Here is a 20,557-nt window from a genome sequence, read left to right as displayed (position 1 = left end):
CTATCAAAATGTTCACATCTGTATGTAAATAAGATAGCTCAAGGATAAGTTTTAAGCATTTTAAAGTTTAAGACTACCATATATGGATTGGGAAATAAAATCTCATGTAAAAGAAAATTTATCTTGTATGGAAAAGAAACTGTGCTCTTCTCTAAGGGTGAGAAAGATGTGTAAGTATCAGAGAATCAGTTGTTACACTGTTTTCTCCTTATTTTCCCATTTGAAGCTGGATTTTGTGATGTCACTATTTTCTGAGTGAGGGTGATTTTCATTAGAGTGTGCTAATCTAGTGTTCAAGATGTTATATGTAATTAGAGACAATTCGATGTAATAATAGCTACCGTTAGCTATTTTCTTGGTTCTTTATGAATGGTAAGCTATTTAAATTCTACACTTTTCTAGAAAAGTATAATTTCCTACATTCTGCAGATAAGGAAACAAACTTAGATAATTAAAGTAACTTGTCCAATGTCATGACTATTAAGGGAAAGAAATAGGGTTTAAACCTAGATTCTTTTTTTTTTTTCCTACAAAGCCTCTGCTCTTATCATAATAAAAATACTCGGTTTGATGATCAAGAAACTTGGTACAAGTTAGGACTCTGTTACTAATTACTTAAAGTGACTAATGTTGTTTTCCTTGACTGTAAATGAACCTAGCACACAACCTACTAAGTACCTGTCATCTGTGAGGGGCCAGTAAGGTCTTACAACAAAATGTGGAAGGTTCATCAAAAACTTTTTTTAATGAAATAATGAGGAATATGTTCAGCTTCCGATTTGGAGAACAGAGCAAGGAAAAATACTTGAAAGAAATTTATGAATTTGTATGGTCTCCAAAGAGAAATGCCATTTTATCTTTAGGACATGAAAATTTGTAGGATAGGGTCTTCATTTGCCAATGACATTTCTTGCACAAGCAGGATTTTTCCCCTATAGAGGTCACACAGGAGCTTGATTGAGATAACTCTTTGCAGAAATTGTGAAACACCTTTTCTCTAGATATTACTAATTTTAATTTTTTTTTGGTACTGGGCATTGATCCCAGGGGTTCTTTACCACTGAACTGCATTCCTAGCTCTTTTTAAAAATGTATTAGTACATTAGAGTTACATATAATTTTGTGATTCATTTTAACGTAATCATACATGTTCGGAATATAATTTGCTCCAGTTCAATGCCCACTACTTTCTCTTTCCCTCCCCTTTGACCCTCCCATTACCCCTCTTGTACTCTACTGGTCATCCTTCTATTTATGCTCTTTAAAATTGGCACTTTATAGATACACATAAGGGTGAAATTCACTGTGGTATTTTGTGTATAGCATAATTTGGTCAATTTCAGTTCTGCAGTTCCTTCCTTTTCCCAGCCCTTTTTAAAATTTTTTATTTTGAAGCAGGGTCTTGCTAAGTTGCCCATGTTTGTTTTGAATATGTGATTTTACTGTTGAAGCCTCCTCAATTGCTGACATTTCAGGCCTCAGTCACTTGGCCTGGCTAGATGTTATTAATTTTGAATTCTTTGATTCAATGGTTTTGAATCAGGGTAGCTTTCACATAAATAGGAAACTGCAAGTAAAGATAATTGAATGTACATATGCATTTTTCCTTCTATCTTCTCCATCTTCTTCCCCTTGAACTTTTTAAAAGGATCAAAGAAAGGGAATATTTTTCTCTTCCTTATTTTTGTTTTGTTGATTTTCCTTTGCTTTGTGATGGTGAATATCTCTACCAGCTTCTTGGGAGTTTGAGGAATATTAATAAGCTTCATAGCTAAAAGGAGAGTGTTCTACAGCAGTAAAGCTTTAAACTTTTTGTTGTTGATCTAATTTCTCTTTTTCCCCCATAAATAAAAATGACTTTAATTTGCCTTTCCATGACAAGGAAGGGTTAAATTGGAGGAGCTGTGAGACTCTGAAGTAGATAATCAGTAAGAAGAAATCCCTAGTACTCAATCCTTTGATCTGTGAGCTCTGTGCTTTGAGCTATGTCCCTGTTCCTGTCTATTTCTCTTTCTTCCTAGGATTGTTGGTGAACTTAACAATGCATGGCTGGCACTGGACTGTATTAATTGTCAGCAAAAGGGCATTGGAGACTCCTATGGAGTATGTTATCTTGTGCCTACACTTTGGAAGGAGAAAAAGTTAGTGATGATGTTGCTGATAACTTACCATGTGCTTTAAGTGCTTTTGTATTTTACAGATGTGGAAATTGAGCTTTTAAAGAGTAACATCTGTAAGGTGGTTGAATGAGGTCATGCAGCTTATAGGCACAGCAGGGATTTGAACCCAGTTCTGTCAGGTTCTGAAGCCTTGATTAATAGCAATGTATTAGTGGAAATACTTCCTTCAGTTAACATTTATTAATTAATATTTATTAAGTTTTCAAAGATGACCAAGTTACTGTCCATACCCCTAAGCTACTCTTGATTTAGTCAGAGGAAGCACTCATGCAATCCAATGACTAGATATTCTGTCAGAACTCTTAAAAAAGTATGTGCAAAACTATGGAATCACAGTTCTTTTGGTTACACATGGGAGAACTGATGGCTTCAGAGAAGAGACTATGTTGGACTTAAGGATTCTGAATAGTTTAAATTGTTTATTCATTGGTTTTGTGATGGAATAACATTTAGAATAAGCAGTATCACTAATAAAAACAGATATGCAGGCACATGTTTCACTCAGATATTGTGGAATATATGGTTGTGACTGCATGGTAGAGAAGATCAGTATCTAGAATAAGGCAGAAGGGTTGTGTTGGCACTAAATTTTGCAGGGTGTTTTAGTGATGCTAAGGCTTTTGAACTTGATTCTAGAAGATATGTATGTGTGTGTGTGTGTGTGTACATACAGCACACACACACACACGCACACACACACACTGGAAATTGAACACAGTGACATCAAAGTGAGCAACATTGCCAGACCTTTTTATTTTTATTTTTTTCATAGGTAAGAACTTATATCAAAGTTGCTAAGTTGCTGAAGCTGGCCTTAAAATTGCAATCATTCTGCCTCAGCCTCCTGAATCACTGGGATTATAGGCATGTGCCCCAGTATGTGGCTGATTCACAATTAAATATCTTTAAGCCAGGGAATTGTGTTTTGAGTTAGTGTGGGAGTTGTAATGAAGGGGTAAAACTTAATGGCAGGAAAGCCTTTGATTAGACTAATGTAGCAGACAAAATACTAGATAGTGAGAATGAAATATGGTAACATTAGTAGGGATCACAAGGATAGGAGAAGTTTGAGAACTTAAGTAGAATTATACTTGAAGAAATAATGAGGGAGTTCATTTTTTTTTTTTCTTGGTATAGGTAGCTATAAGCGTAGTGTTGCCATTATGAGAACAAGAGGAAGACCAGGTTGGGGCTTTTGGATAGATAATAATATTGTCCTTTGGACATGTCAAAACTGAATTGCTTCTGGGACATTTAGTGAAGGGAAATGTCTAATAAACTGATGAATCATTATCTGCAGTTTTAGTCGACTAGATATTGATCTGAATCTGTAGCTAACTGGATGAGCCCAGATTAGAGATATCAGTTAGTGCGTCATCCGCAGAGAAGTGATAATTAAACCAGTGGAAATAGATGAGATCATAAAAAGAAACAAGAATAAAGGGCAACTTTTTTTATATTACTACTTACCTGCCTGCCTTGGTTGTCTTAAATGGATTTGAATGGGTGGATTTGTGTGGGATAACTGACAACTCTAAACATAGGAACATCTCTCTCTAGGTATAATGACTGGAAATATAGCTTGGTATTTCTTGCCAATAGACTGGTCTGATTGCCAAAGCAAATTCCTATAGCTTCATGGAACTCTTTTAAAGCCAGGTAACATTTTAAAACCATATGTTATACATGATAAATATGTACAATTTTTATTTGCTAATAAAAATGTCCACTAAGGTCCTGGTCATTGTCTTTGACATAAGAATAACATCTGCATTCTCTATCATGGGGACTCCCCTTCCCTTATTTTGGAGTAAGAGGTGGTAAAAGGAGTTTAGTTTTCTTTGTATCAGGCATGTGGAACTTTTACTAAATGAAAATTTATGTAGAGGCTAAGTCTGAAAAATTTTGTAACCTGTTCTATTATTTTTCACCAGCAAGTCCTGTCATGACTCATGGTATTCCAACAAAATTAAAATGGAAAAAAGCCTTTATAAATGTGCACCATTTATAGTACTGCATAACAGCCAGCAAACCAATACTAGTAGGCATGCTTGACTTCTACTTTCTCATTCTACCATATACATAAAGATATTTTAACATATTGTATATGAGACATGCAATAATATTGATTGCATTCTAGGGCCTGGAAATGAATATTCCTTGCAGCTCTGACATTGGAGTAGACATAGTCATAAAATTATAATCCCTTTTTCATTATACAAATAAATTGGGTCAGCAAAAAAAAAAACAAAAAACTTTAGACTTTATTCCATGTAATGTTTGTAAACATTGATTTTTTTCTTATGTGATTTAGATTGAAGGGTTTGTATGTGTTTATAATTTAAGATTCTAACCAAATGGGTTATAGTATATAATGTTAATGTTATATTGTGGGAAGAGTATAGGCTTTGGAGACTGATATTCCCTGAGCTTTTTGTTATTTCCTATCTGAGTGAATTAGATATGATATCAACTTCACAGTTGTTTTTTTCCCTATTGTATAATGGAGATAAATATAGCACCAGTTTTTGATTCACATGAAGTCTAAGCGAAATAGTGAATGTAAAATGCCAAACTTGTATATATAGATTTTTCTATTTTTTTCCTTCCCCTTTAAGTGAATTAAGCCAACATTTCACAAAATATGTTCTGTTAAAACCTAATACTTCAAAATGCTTTTTCATAAAATGGTATTCATTGGTCAACTGAATTTGTGGAATGGTACATACTGCTATATTCCCTCTTGAAGAACTACAAAAAACATGACCATAATTAGGGGTGCTGAGAAGAAGCCATGCCACAAATAAACCATTTTTTGTTGTTATTATTTAACTTTTTAAAACTCAGGGTTTTCCAAATCTATTTTGGCATTGTGCTTTATTTATTTTTATTTTTTGGACACATTAACAGTCCATGTTATTGATAGGGAATGCATTTTGGAAATGGTGAATTTAGTTTATCAGGGCCAGGTGCTATTCAACATTTAAGGGTTTGGATTCATTGAACCACAGCTACTATTATCTTGTATCTATGTGTGCAAGTCTCAGTGTCCTCACTTATAAAATTGCATCTTTCCTATCTACCTCACCTAATTTCTGGAAAAGCCCATGATAAAATATTTGTACAAACAACTTCAAAGATTAGAAATGTCATTAGTGGAAGGTGGTCTTTTCTTCTATTCTACAAAAAGGAATTGTAGGAGCAGTGAATGTAAAATAGGACCATCTAGAGGTTGAGCTGGGCTGCTTCCCTTTCTCAATGACCGAGCTTAGTCCCCATTGACTATGTGCCTGAAAGCATTTTCAACTCTTGAGTTTCTTAATAATTAAAATGATTCCCAGATGAATGTGCCTGAATGTCAATAACTCCATCTTTTGTTAATGTTCATGGACTTGCTTACAGAAACCATTTTATAACACAATATGTAGTTTAGAATCATTTAACTATGTCTGCTGCTGAATATTTAGTAATGAAATAACGTATAATGGTATTAGGATTTAATTAATGGGCTATAGTTAATGGATTTAATGCTTGGCCTTCTCATATAGTTCAAAATTTTGGGTCTACCTGTGGTATATTTCTTATTTAGTAGGAAATATTAAGCACAGTGATGTTTCTTTAAGATCAGACACTATGAAAGGGTGAGAAATTTCTTGAAATACTGTTTGAATATGATGTTAATGGAGACAGTTGTGTAACACATTTCCTTATTGTGCCCAGAAAAACTTAGTGGCACTATGAGTAAGCTATGGGAAAACTTAGAAAGATTAAAACTATGTTTTCTACAGTTATAAGGTCAACATTTCACATAATGGAGAACTGTATCCTGTTGTTATATAATGAAACCTTTCTTATATTTAAAATATAAATGCCATGTTTGTGATTTTTACTATTTTAGCTGAAAATTGTGGGTCACTTTCCCATCCTAAAACATTAAAGGGCTTTATATATTAGTTTCATGTGTGCTGTTTAAATACTGTGAATTCTTATTTTCCGGTTCTACAAAGAGACAATAATTTTAAGGAAGTCTTTTTCATCCTTCATCAAAAAGTACTTATTCCGTTACTTGTTATACAGATGCAGTTGTGACATAAAACTGGCAGAAAACATGCCAAGTCTTTTTTCTTATTTTTTTCTCATTCAGGAAGTTCTCACTTTGTCCTTAAAATAAATCTCATCTTTGAGGTTTGAAAAACAAAACCAACAACCTAGCTTTACTTCTCTCTACAGATGCAGTTTTAAAAACAGTAGAAATAATATTTTATGAATTGAATTTAAATGTCACAGTTCAAAAGCCATATGTTTATAGATAAAATTGAGAAAAATATTTTGTGGGCTTTAATTTTTATTATTTCTATTAAAGTATTGCTCCAGAGAGCATATTAAAATGTCATATTGATTTTTCTTTTTTCTTTTCATCATATTGATTTTGATACATCAAGTCGTTGTCTTAAAGGGATGTTTTAAACTATATTTAGAACTATACAAATATCAAAATGAATTTCATCAAAGACAGTGCTGGCTTTATAGCAAGTTTACTAATAATTGTGTTACCATTTTTGTCAGAAAGACCACAGTAATGAAAACCATGTTTCACCTTTTATATATATAATTGGATGAGATCACCAGATGCTGATGTTAAGAGCACATCAACAGGAAAAGTTGAAAATGGGAGCTGCATGGAAAAATACCAAAACCAATTAGCTTTGTCAAAAACCATATGACCAAGCATAGGAGAGAAAAATAGATTTTGACCATGAGCTGACCTCAGGTAACTTAATCATGGAAAGAAACAACAAGATGGCCCTTCTTAGAGTTTTCTTAGGCATTTGATAATAGACGAAAATACCTTGGAAATTGATACATCATATTCAGTGCTTCAAAACTCAATGTCAGCTTACTTTTATTTTTCTAATATTTTATAATGCTAATTTTGAAACACAGAAAATTTGAAAAATTATATTGTGAACACCTGTGTATGCACAACCTAGATTCTACAATTAACATTTTGGTGTATTTGCTTTACTACATAACTATGTATTCATTCTATTATCCATCCATACTCCATCTTATTATTTTAAGCATTTCAAAGTAAGTTGTACACACCAATAATTTCAGTTCTGAATACTTCAGCATACATATCAACAATAGTTCAACATTTGTTTGTGGTTCTTTTTTGAGATAATATTTAGATACAGTGTACCACTAATCAGTTTGACAAATGCATATACTTAAAAACCTTATTAATTGGGCTGGGGTTTTGGCTCAAGAGGTAGAGTGCTCACCTAGCATGCGTGAGGCACTGGGTTCAATCCTCAGCACCACATAAATAAAATAAGATATTGTGTTCACCTATAATTAAAAAATAAAAATTAAAAACACCTTATTAATTAAGTAAATTAAATTAAAATTGTAACAAGGTAAAGAATATTACTGTCAATCCACAAAGTTTCTTTGTTCTTCTTCATAGTCTAGTCCTGTCCTCATTTCCACACTTACAAATTACCGTTCTCATGATATTTTCATCATAGATTAATTAATTTAGCTTGTTCTAGAACTTAACATAAATGAAAACATACAGTATTTTTTTTTTTGGTTAAAGCTTTCTCTTAACAGTTTTGGTATGCATCTATATATTGTCTATATAAGTAGTTTATTTATATTGGTGAATAGTAGCCACCCTATGAATGTATGCTGCAACTTATTTATCCATTCTATTGATGGATACTTGAATTATTATTACCATGGGCTATTAAAGAATAGACCGTTGTGAAAAGACTTGTGTAAATATTTTTGTGGGCATATATTTTTCTTTTGTATAATCCTAGGATTACAATTACGGGATCATAGGATAGATGTATGTTTAGTTTTGTAAGAAACTGCCAGATGTTTTCTGAAAGTGTTTATACCATTTTATATTTCACCAAAAAAAAGTCCCAAGAAACCATCCTGAGCATCCTACCAATGCCCAATATTATGAACCTTTTTAAACTATTATGCTCATTTTTAATGCTCATTTTAATAGGAACTTACTTAAAGATACTTAGTAATCACTTTGTGAAATGTTTTTTCAATCTCTTTGCCCATTTTTAAGTTGGTATATCCATTCAAATAAATTTACATAAATCTTGAAACTTGTGCCCATTAGATAAAAAGTGAAACACACATATGACCTTATAAGTTGTTCAAAGGAAGTCTAAAAATATTTCGACAAGTTAAAATGAAAGTGTACCTAGGATCTCTTGTTACTTTGTTGAATGTTGCATTTGGATGGTAGAAAGAGGTAGCAGAAGTGTATTCTTCTCAGGTAAGGGAGTAAATGGTATACATTGGTATGGGAAAACCACCATTGCTAACATTACTTTTTTTTCTTTCCCTTATCCATGCTTCCATATCTCAGCTTCTTCTTCCACATGCTCTCTGATTTAGGGTTAGCTTATAGGTTTCCTGACCCCATCATTTTAGCAAGGTTTGGTCATCTAGAATTGGTTGTATACCTGAAATCCTATCTAAATTTTAAAGCCTGTTAGAGATTCTGAATGATGTATGAATTTACATTATCCCTGAGAGAACCATAAGATATGACAAAAACGATGATCTATATTAATAGACCTTCTTTCACAAATGTTTGATTTAACCCTTTGTTAAAGCAAAGGAGTGATTATTTGTTAAAATATTCTTCAGGCCCATGTTAACAGTTGATCAAGTACAAAATATCAAAATTTTGAGATAACATTCAGTAGCATTATGGAAGAGTAATTTTGTATGTAATATTAATGGTTTAATTTTCAATAGAGCTTTTATATATTCTTATTTTATTAGAGAAAGATATAGAGGAACAAATGTGTTACTGGAAGCAAAGGCAAGAATCCCTCCCACCCAGAACTGAAATGGCTATTGTAGGTTGGATTTAGTGTACTCTGTAGTTTATCAATACAGAGTGACTAAATGTGAATAGCTTTGCAAGGACTAGGAAGAACATTATTCAGTGCAGATTAGAGAGGTGTGTTTGCCAAAAATCTCCACTTGTGTTCATTGTTTACAAAATTTAACTGATCTTAGGAGACTTATATCTTCTCTAAAACAGTGATCTTCATAGGAGTGTGGCATGAGAAGAATAACTCTTGGAGCTGGAGTTGTAGCTTAGTGGTAGAGTGCTTGCCTTACATGCATGACACACTGGGTTTAATCCTCAGCACCACATAAAAATAAATAAATAAATAAATAAATAAATAAATAAATAAATAAACAAACAAAGAAATAAATAAAGACATTGTGTCCATCTACAACTAAAAAAGAATATTAGAAAAAAAAGAATAACTCACCCAGGTCTCTGTGGAAGTTTTGTTTCTGTTTAATTTATCACATATCTTTGTGTGAATAACTGTGCCTCAGGATCTAGTTTTCTTTTATCTAAAGTAACCACTTCAGCCTGGAGTGATGGTGCTTGCCTGTAATCCCAGCAATTCTGGAGGCTGAGGCAGAAGGATCAAAAGTTTGAGGCCAGTCTCAGCAACTTAATGAGATGCTGTCTTAAAATAAAAAAGGGCTAGGTATGTAGCTTAGTGGTAAAATGCCCCTGTGTTCAATCCTCAGTACCTGCCCCCCCACCACAAAGAAGAAAAATAATAAAATAACCACTTCATCTGTTTTATCTAGAGTAGCCAATTTCTCTCTCTCTCTCTCTCTCTCTCTGTCTCTCTCTGTATGCATGTATGTATGCATGTATGTGTTTGGTGTGAGAATGAATCTGGGAGTCTCATCTTACCTGCTTAGTGATCAGGGAAGAAAACTCTATGGAGGTCAAATATATTTTTTTAATTTCTTATAAGAAAAATTTCCTTTGGCATCTGAGAGCTCTGAATTTATTTCAGCCTATTATGTCTTCTTATGTCAAAATCCTGATAAGTATACTTTTGATTTCTTTCTTTTTTTTCCAGGGCTGAGGACTAAACTCAGGGCCTTGCGCTTGCTAGACAAGCGCTCTGCCACTAAGCTAAATCCTCAACCCCTGCTTTTGATTTCTTGAGGCAGCAGTATTAAAAAAAGGAATTGAGTTTACGGATCATGAATTTTGGTTGGTGAAGATCACAGACTTGATTTTTTACCCCATCCTTTACTTTTCTTATTGTTACAGAAGAAACTACTATGGAGGAAACTGGGCCAGTTTTAGCTTTTCAGGACTGTTGTCCTGGCTAAAGGAATATCAGGTAAAGTTCTTATTTGATCTTTTTTTATTTGCAAGACTGTGTTTTATGCCACATAATAATCCACCATTGAAGAAAACTCTAGATGTCATCTAGGTAATATATAATTGATTCTTTATTTTTATTCAGTTATTTGTCAAAAAACATGTTACTTGAAGAGTAAATCATATACTGTTGATACTATTTCCTATTTACTCTCTATGCCCAAATATAAAGCAAGATATTTACCTCCAAAATTATCTTTCACAAAAATATCCCAGTTCTTATATAACATTTTACATATTATTAGTTGCTTTTTTTTAGTTAATATATTTAAAACAGAAAACAAATAGTGGGCTGGGGTTGTGGTTCACAGGTAGAGCACTTGCCTAGTATATGTGAGGCACTGGGTTTGATCCTCAGCACCACATAAAAATAAAATAAAGGTATTGTGTCTACCTAAAACTAAGAAATAAATGTTAAAAAATAATACAGCTAGTTAAGGAACATACATTGACTTGAAATGCTCTCTGTCAGTGGTGGTTTTATATTTTCATATAAGTCATCTGACAGTGGTAAAAAAAGAGGAAAATGATTTAATATAAATAAATTAAGTAATTTTTAAGGGTAGGATTTTATTACTATACCTGTTGAATGAGTGCCATTATAAAGAAATTTTTAGAGATCTCTTAACATAAAATATGGAATTTTTAATGTTGGAGAATTTACCAATTTATATGATAGGCTTTTAAAAACTCCTGAAATTCTTGCTGAGAACATCTTACATGGAATCATTAACTGCTACATATCGAAAGAGTTTAGGTTTTTGGGAAAGGAGAATGTTATATTCCAGAAAATGGCATTCAATTAGCTAAGAATAACTATTAAAACTTATCGATCACCATACTAAGCACTGTAGTTGTGTTGATTGATTTAATGGTGTACATGACTCAAAGAATATCTCATGATAACAGAGACTTTAATGTTAAAGATACAAGATACAGTATGAATATCATTTCATGAAATAAGTAGAGAAACAAATGATTGTAAAATAGTATTTCATATAATAATTCAACCTATCTATAAGTCAAGATAGTAAATGTTAGAAGTATATACTTATCTATTTTATCTATGTGCCTAAAATATTCATATGTTTAAATTGATCGGAAAACCAGTTTTTGAACCTTACCTTTGGAACATGTATATGAAGCACCTTATATTAGGTGTATTTAGTATTTCCTTGAGAAGAGTTAGTTTTTGTTCTCAGAAAAACAACAAAATACCCAGTTGTCTGGAAGTTTTTTCTTGAGTGTGTTAGTTAGGTTTTTGACACTGACCAAAATACCTACAAGAACAACTTCTAGGAGGAAAAGTTTATGTGGACTCACTGTTTCAGAGGTTCAGTCTATGGTCAGCTGACTCCATTGCCTTGGGCCTGAGGTGAAGCAGAACATCATGGGGAAAGGGCATGGAGCAGGAAAGCTAAAAGAGAGAGGGAGAAAAGGAGAAGTCAGTAAAACAAGATATAATCCCCAAGGGCACATCCCTAGCGAACTACTTCTTCCTGTTATGCCACCTGCTTACAGTTACTGCCCAGCTATTTCAGGGTAGAATGGACAGATTAGGTTATAACTCTCATTGTCTAATTATTTCACTATGAATATTCCTGCATTAACAGGAGCTTTTGGGGGAACACTTCATATCCAAACCATAACATTGGGAAAAGTGATTTTTGAAAGCAAATTTTAAAATCAGTTAGATTTAGTTAAATAGAAATAGTTTTGTAGAAGTACCTTTTTGCTTTCAGGCTTGTTTTACTTCAGGATCTTTACTATGTCACCATGTCCTTTACCCCTTCACTCTTTCTTCTCAGTCCACTATTCTTTTCTTAGGCTGGAATCTCATGTCAACCAGCTAACATTCTTCTGTTTCACCTCCTCTTATACTTCTGTCAGGATGTTTAATACCATTTAATATTATTCTTGATAATAAAGCCTAAATGCTATTATTTTTCTTTAATTTTAATATATGAAATTCAAGACAGTGAAACCTTTGAAAAACAATTATTGCCCTACTTTATAGAATTTTAAGGTTAGAAATTTTCTGAGGAGAATTTACTCAACACAAATGATAATATTGTATTTTGAGTATACATAATGCATTTACAAAGTTTTCTCAGTGAAAGGTATGTATCAAGTAGTTTAAAAATTTAAACTTGGGGCTGGGATTATGTCTCAGCAGTAGAGCGCTTACCTAGCAGGTGCAAGGCCCTGGGTTCGATCCCCAGCACCACATAAAATAAAATAAATGTATAAAAAATTTAAACTGATTAATAATTGAACCTTTATATTTGGAAAAAGTATATGCTGATATCTTTGCAAGTACCCTGTATGTAAATATTGGGAAAAATTAAATTTCACGAAATTTTCTTCACTCAATATAATTAGTAATTGCTGAAAATTTTGAAGGACTACTTTCAACCCTTAGTAGTTTAAAGAAGTATACTGTGCTGAGTGTCTTTCAAAAACACTTTATATGCAATCAAAATAGAAAGTAGTGGTGAGCAGTCTTCAGAGATCTGAAAGTAAATAGAGTAAGGAAGTCATTTTGACCCTGGTGTTTTGATAGCTAAATATAAAACAACAGACAAAAAGCCATTACTATTAACAAGTAATTTATATAGTAGATGTTTGATTCTCAGCAGGTAGGTTACTTTTGCTAATTCTTAAGCAGCATCAAAATAGCCATTTCCAGAAGACTATATCAAATGTCATATGCCCTGATAGAAATTTTATGTACCAAAGCTAGGTTTTGGTAGCATAACTTTTACACTGTGTTTTCTTCTCCTTCCTTTGAATTTGGCACCCTCTTTTGGAGTCATTTCAATGATGCTGAAGTGATGATGTCCTTGGAATTTCAATGTGATGAAAGGAAAAGTATGAATTTAGAAAAGGTACACATTTTCTCAGAAAATTACAGGTTCCAATTGCTCAATTTAATTAAAACTTCTCATGTGTTTTGCTTAGGAAAACAATGACATTGTGATTGATAGTTCACTGTGGCAAGAACAAATCCTTGAAAATGAAGAAGCCATTGCTCTTAGCAGGAAGGACAAAACTATTCAACACGTGGAAGTATTTTGTTATGCCAGGTATGAAAAATAATTATTTAGATAACTAACAATAACGACTTCTTTTTCAAACTTCTTCATATGAAGCCAATAATAAAGTTTTAAATGACATTGGTTGCTCCAAGTCAAGTTGATATGTTGGTTTTGCTTGTTCTTAAGTCTGTTAGTGTTTTTCTATTTAGGAACCAGTAATACCATCTTTCTTTATTGGATTACAATTTACCAAACTCTTTTAAATATATTATCTCCTATGATCTTTACAGAAGTCTTGCAATAGAATAGTTTCATTTTTTAAGAAAATCTGCAAAGGAACTCAGAGATTAAGTAATTTACCAAAAGTCATATGGTGTGGCAAATGGCAAGGCCACAAACCTAAACTAGAGAGTGATAGAGCCTGAGATTAAACTTCAGGGTTCTTTACTCCTGCTCCAGTGTTTGTCCAACTAGATCATTCTTCTAGTATAACATTCTATGTAGCAAAATTGCAAGATTATAATTTTGATTAGTTAAGTTCAGTGGTTGTAGCATTTGGATAAATATTTTTATAAATTACAGTAAAATAGTGGGAATTATAAATGTTCAAAGTATTTCCTCCAAGTGAAAGATTCATTGTTTTACAACAATTGGAATAGATTCTTTTTCTTTTTTGGTATTGGGGCTTGAACCCAGGGAGGGTTTACCACTGATTTATATTCCCAGTCCTTTTTATTTTTTTTATTTTGAGACAGGATCTCAGTAAGTTGCTTAGGGCCTTGCTGAGTTGCTGAGGCTGGTCTCAAACTTGCGATCCTCCTGCCTCAGCCTCCTGAATCCCTGGGCTTACAGGTATGCACCACCTGACTTTTTTTTTCCAAATGATATGTGGTCAACAAGTTGAAAGGTTTAGTGCATCAGCTGTTAGGCACTTTAATAGTAATTAGGTCTTACAATCCATTTCACAGAGATTTTTCAGGATATGCTTTGTCATGTTACTCATTCTTGTTATGCCAGAGTGAGCCTGTGAAATGTTTGGTAACTGGTGCTTGATTTTTTTTTAACCTATTTTCATGTCTTTCAGGTAATTAGAAATTTCCTCATAAATACACAGTTAATGTTCTCTGATTTTCTGTAAAAGATCTGCCTTTGAAACATGAGATAAAGATTATAATTACATAATCCTAAATGTCATTTAGTATTAAAAGGTACAGCTTACTGACATTGCTCAAATCCAGTATAGGAAGATTTATGAGGAAGGTGATTTCAACTGAAAAGTTATATTCTTATAAGAAGTAGGAGTAAATATTTGGTAATTTTATTATGTGGTATTTTGTGCCCATGAGTATTACTTGACTATTTCATAGAATCATACTGTAGCCCTCTTAAAGGTAATTTTTGATACTTCAAGGCTTTTGATTTCTCTACCTGACAGTTAAGGTTAATAGTTTCTGATTACTGACTAGATAACGTTTTGAGTTCAAAGGAAATCATCTCATTTTCTGTTGCTCATATGTTCAATTTCATTTTTAGAACTTCTCAAAGTGAGAAATAGAAAATTAGATTATAAAGTTTGCCTTAAAATAGCCAAATAGGACTCTGTTTTGTGCTCTTCTGATTGCCAATTAAAATATGGAACAAGAGGTAAACACAATAATGTTCCATGTCTTTATTCACTGGAGCAGGAAGAGCGTTGAGAAAGCCGGAAGTGGAGGACTATACAGAAAATCCAGTTATATATAGTTAGTGCTTAATGACATTAGCAAATAGGAATTAAAGTGCCTCACTCAGTCCCATATTGCCAGATGAAAAGGGGCTAGGGGCCAAATCAACTGTCAGATTTACTTTATATGAGAAGTTATCACTCAGAAACCATTGATTTAAATCTAAATCTTTATTTAATATATATTTCTAACAACCTTGTTTCCTTTTTCCCCCCTACTGTAGTAGTTTAAATCTACAAATAGGAAAAAGGCTATTTGCTAGAGACAAACATACTGAGACCAGGGGTATAGTCCTGCCTTTCCCATTCAACTTACTATGTGATACTCAGCAAGAGATGCTTTCACTTTGGGTCTAAAATATGAAGGGTTTGGACTAAGTAATCTCAAAAATATTTTTCAAATCTAAGTGCTACTGTTTCAGGTGCTAAATAATAGACTAACATAAGTGAAGACAGAATCATCAATCTGAGAGCAAACTGTGGGCCATTTTGTGTAGGAATAAATGGATTTTCATACCAGAAGATCCCTTTAAGCCCATCACCATATTATAACACAGTATAACAATTGATGATCATAATTCTATCCCAGTGTCTTCAGGCAAGTTAAAATAATATTGTCATTCCTACACTTGAGAAAGTATGGAAATTTGAAGTATGTTTTAGAAAGAGTACTAAAATGGTTAGAAAAAAATTATCATTTTAAGGGACAAGCTATATTTATCTAGAAAATTTTCTTATTTTCCCGTAAGTAAGGGTATCACTAAATAGTAGATTTTTGGCATTTTTGAGGGACACATCATAAAAATCTTCATGAATACTGTTTTGTAAACTGTGAAAAGTATTACACAAGTTCCTCACTGTTTTTGTTGGTCTTTTACATATCTGTTATTGATGTTACATTCTGTGCACGTAGAGTTTGTCTGTATTTAGTTCTATACTATTTTATCACATGCATTCATGTATCCACCACCACAGCCACTACAGAACAGAATGGTTCCATTACCACAAGGATTCTTCCTATTGCTTTTTTGTCATCATACCTTATTTTTCCCTCCTTGCTGCCTCCACCAAATCCCTAACCCATGGCATCCACTAATCTGTTTCCTAACCTTGCCATTTTGAGAATGCAATATAAATGATACAGCATGATATATAACCTTTTGTCCTTGGCTTTTTTTTATACAGCATAATTCTCTAGTAATTCATCCATATTATTGTGTACATTGATCATTTGCTCAGTTTTTATTGTGGAGTAGTATTCCATGGTTTGGAGTTATGAATGTAAGTTGTTTAATGATTTACCCATTAAAAAATCTGGGGTGTTTCCAGGTTTTGACTGATTAAAAAAAGAGCTGCAATGCAATTTCACATAAAAGAATTTTGTGAATATCTGAGATAAATGTTTTTCTTGAATTAAAAGTTTTCCTTTTTCTCTTATAAACATCCAAGTGTACAATTGCTGGGTCATATGATAATTGCGTATTTAGTTTTAAAAAATGCTACCAAACTGTTTTCCAGAAGAATTATACCATTTTACATTCCCATGAAAATATGAATAATCCAGTTTCTCCACATTTTTACCTGAATTTATTGTTTTTACTTTCTTATTTTAGCCATTTTGATAGGTGTTCAGTGATACCGGTTCGTGGTTTTAATATACATTTCTCTAATATGATTAATTTTATATAGCTTTTCATATGCCTGTTTGCCATCATTTATCTTGTTTGTGAAATGTCTATTCAGGTATCTTGCTTTTTAAAAATTAAACTCTCGTTTTTTGCTTTTGTTTTCAAAGTTCTGTATTCTAGATATGTATCCTTTGTCAGATATTGGTTTGATAATTTACCCCCCAGTCTGTATCTTATCTTTTTATGCTCTTCAAATAGTATAGGTTGCAGAGAATATTTTTAATTTTGAAGAAGTCCAACTTATCATTTTTTTTTCTTTTGTGGATTATGGTTTTTGTGTATAGTTTGAGAATTCTGAACTGTAAATCTAGAAGATTTTTCCTATTTAAAAATGTTATAGATTTATATTGTACACTTAAGTCTATGATTCGCTTCATGTTAATCTTGTATAAGGTGTAAATTTTAGGTTGATGTGTTTTTTCCCATCCCAACCTAAGGACACTCAATTGCTTCATCAACATTTGTTGAATGGCTGTTCTTTCACCATTGAATTACTTATTTTATCTGTCAAAAATTAAATAGATTGTACTTGGGTGCATGTACTCTTCCATTGATCTGTATGTCTTCCCCCACCAATACTACACTGTCATAATTACTGAAGCTATATAATAGGTCTTAATACCAGGTAGAATGATTCCTCCCAATTTATTTTTCTTTGACAAGATTGTTTTAACTAGAGTTTATGCATTTCCATATTAATGCTTTAATAAGTTTGCCCATGTGTTAAAAAGCATTGCTAGAAATTTGATAGAAATTGCATTAAATTTGCAGATCAGATCAGGGAGAATTGATATCTTTATTACTCTGAGTCTTCTATTCTTTGAACAGTATATGTATCTCCATTTCTGGTATTCATTTTAATTTTTTTTATTTAGTTGTTGGTGGACACAATACCTTTATTTATTTTTATATGGTGTTGATCAAACCCAGTGCCTTACATGTGCTAGGCATATACTGTATTAATGAGCAACAATCCCAGTCCCTGGTGGTCATTTTTTTCCTCCAAAAAAATCATTTTAATTTTTAGCATACCAATCTTGGACATGTTTTGATAACTGTATCCTTAAGTATTTGATTTTCTTTGGAACAATTGTAAATAGTATTAACATTTTAATTTTTTTTTTCTGGATCATTGTTGTTAGTACTTAGAAATGCAGTAGATGTTAATATGTTGATCTGGAATGTACCCTAAAATTTTGCTGAATGTACTTATTAGATATTTTTTTCCCCAGAATCTATTTTCTGTTGAAAGTCATGTATTTTCTACCTAGAGCCACATACCACAGGTTAATTATGTTTTCTACTTAATACTTAAGCTCACTTAATGAGCTTCTTTTTCCCCCAGAAGGATATTATTTTCACTTCCTGACGACTTTGTAATTATTCACTAATGTTGGCCAATCTTTAAGGTCTCTCACTTACTAACTATATTTTTCCTATGTTCTTTCATAGGAAAAACCCCAAATCAGAAAGACTTATTTTCTCAAGCATTTCAGATAAGTGATATTCAACTTTTAAAGAGAAGTCAACTTAAACTTAAATTCTTGTTGCACTATAAACATGGGATATTATTTTAAATGATTTTGAAAACTTCCAAAATGTAAAGACAATTTGTAATGATAAGAAGGTTGAAATACTATAACTTTTCTTCCCAGTTTAGACCAGATGATTTAGCTTATTTATAGACTTGGTGTTTATTAGAAGAAAATCTATGGTTTCATTCACACATAGGGCATTTAATTATTTAATACCTAGAAAGAATAAAGTATATATATCTTGGCCATAAATTATATTATACTCATACTTGTAGCCCCTTTATTTTTATATTTGATTGCATTGGGGACAAGGCAAGAATGCAAATGGACCAGTGCAAACCTATTCTTACTCTTTTTGGAAAGTATCTCAAAGTACAACTCAATAAAATTGTATACTCCTGTACATATATTATATATATTTTTTAATTGATTTTGGCCTATTTTCTTTTTTAATCTTTTTTAATTATTATTATTGGTTGTTCAAAACATTACAAAGCTCTTGACATATCATATTTCATACATTTGATTCAAGTGGGTTATGAACTCCCATTTTTACCCCAAATACAGATTTCAGAATCACATCGGTTACACATCCACATTTTTACATAATGCCATATTAGTGACTGTTGTATTCTGCTACCTTTCCTATTCTCTACTATCCCCCCTCCCCTCCCCTCCCATCTTCTCTCTCTACCCCATCTACTGTAATTCATTTCTCTCCCTTGTGTTTTTTTTTCCCTTTCCCCTCACATCCTCTTATATGTAATTTTGTATAACAGTGAGGGTCTCCATCCATTTCCATGCAATTTCCCTTTTCTCTCCCTTTCCCTCCCACCTCTCGTCCCTGTTTAATGTTAATCTTTTTCTCATGCTCTGTTCTTATTGCTCTCCTTATATCAAAGAAGTCATTTGGCTTATTTTCAAAAAATATTTTGAAGTCTTTAAGTTGGTAGTTTTAGTGATAATTTGAACAATAAATTCAATGGTTTGGGTTATTGCAAAATTTGTCTAAACACTAAATTGTAAATTGTGATTGGTTATTATCATAGGTTAAGTTATCATAAATCCTGATGATCCAGATTGTGTTTTCGGAGTTGTGTTATCCTGAGTGCTGCTTCAAATAAGTAGACTTAATTTCTAGTTTGGACCTGTAAATATTTTTCCTGTATAAAGATTGTTTTTCATTGAAACGACCCTGCCTTTTGGGGGGCAGTACTCAGGATTGAACCCAGTGGTACTTTACCACTGAGATATCGCCAAAGCCCTTTTCATTTTTTGAGACAGAGTCCTAATTAGGTGCTCAGGCTAGGCTAGAACTTGCAGTCTTCCTGTAATGCACCCCGGAGTGGTTGGGAATACAGGTGGGCTCTACTGTGCCTAACTGAAATGATCTTTTGTGATTACATGGTTGACTTATGAAAGGGAAGTGAGAAAGTGAGAAAATTATATATATTATTTGTATAACAACTGATATAACCTAGTGCTTTACATATTTTATTACATTTAATTTCATTCTGTGCAATAGTCATGTACATGAATTATAGGTATATCATATTGGTAAATAAACTGAAGCTCTGGGATAGCCAGCAGTAGCAGAACTAGGATGTGAACCCATTTTATCTAACTCAAGGCTGTACTATTTCCACTGGGCCATGTTATTATTGATTTACTTTTTGGGCATTGAACTCAGGTTTTTCTACCACTGAGTTATATCCCCAGCTCTTGTTGTTTTGAGACAGGGTCTTATCACATTGCCCAGGCTGGCCTAGCCTTGAATTTGGCCATCCTCCTGCCTCAACCTCAAGAGTAGCTAGGATTAAAGGCTGGTACCAACATATCCAGATATAGACCTAGGCTGGTCTCAAACTTGTCAGCTCAAGTGGTCTTCCTACCTTAGCCTCCCTCCCATCTCAGCCTTCTGAGCAACTGGGATTATTGCCATTGACCACCACGCCTGCTGAAAATAACATGTTGTATTTTAGTCAGCAGATGAACACATTAATGCATATTGAAGGAGCCATCCCACAAAGTGAATAAAGTTGTTTCCTTTTTGAAGACAGTCTCCTAAGAAAGTGCATTTACTTCTTTAATTTGCTAGAATGCTGTGTGGTATTATAAAGCCATCATATATGTAATGGGAAA

General features: G+C 32.8%; 1 protein-coding gene across 3 annotated transcripts in view; it reads left to right on the top strand.

The window, feature by feature from the left end:
* Chm (CHM Rab escort protein) overlaps positions 1–20,557 on the top strand; it is a 171,824-nt gene that overhangs the window by 58,859 nt on the left and 92,408 nt on the right. For 2 of the 3 annotated variants that reach the window (XM_046425353.1, XM_046425352.1), the window contains exons 3-4: positions 10,318–10,390; positions 13,393–13,517. In XM_046425353.1, the coding sequence (XP_046281309.1) occupies positions 10,318–10,390; positions 13,393–13,517 (198 nt within the window). Of the gene's footprint in view, positions 1–10,317; positions 10,391–13,169; positions 13,303–13,392; positions 13,518–20,557 lie in introns of those variants that run through there. The other variant, XM_058572928.1, reaches the window with a different exon arrangement.

The sequence above is a fragment of the Marmota monax genome, unplaced genomic scaffold (genome assembly GCF_021218885.2).
Source record: "Marmota monax isolate L192 unplaced genomic scaffold, Marmota_monax_Labrador192_F-V1.1 WCK01_AAM20220418_F8-fsc00176, whole genome shotgun sequence".
In the NCBI taxonomy this organism is placed as follows: Eukaryota; Metazoa; Chordata; class Mammalia; order Rodentia; family Sciuridae; genus Marmota; species Marmota monax.
This window is presented reverse-complemented; position numbering and strand designations above follow the sequence as displayed.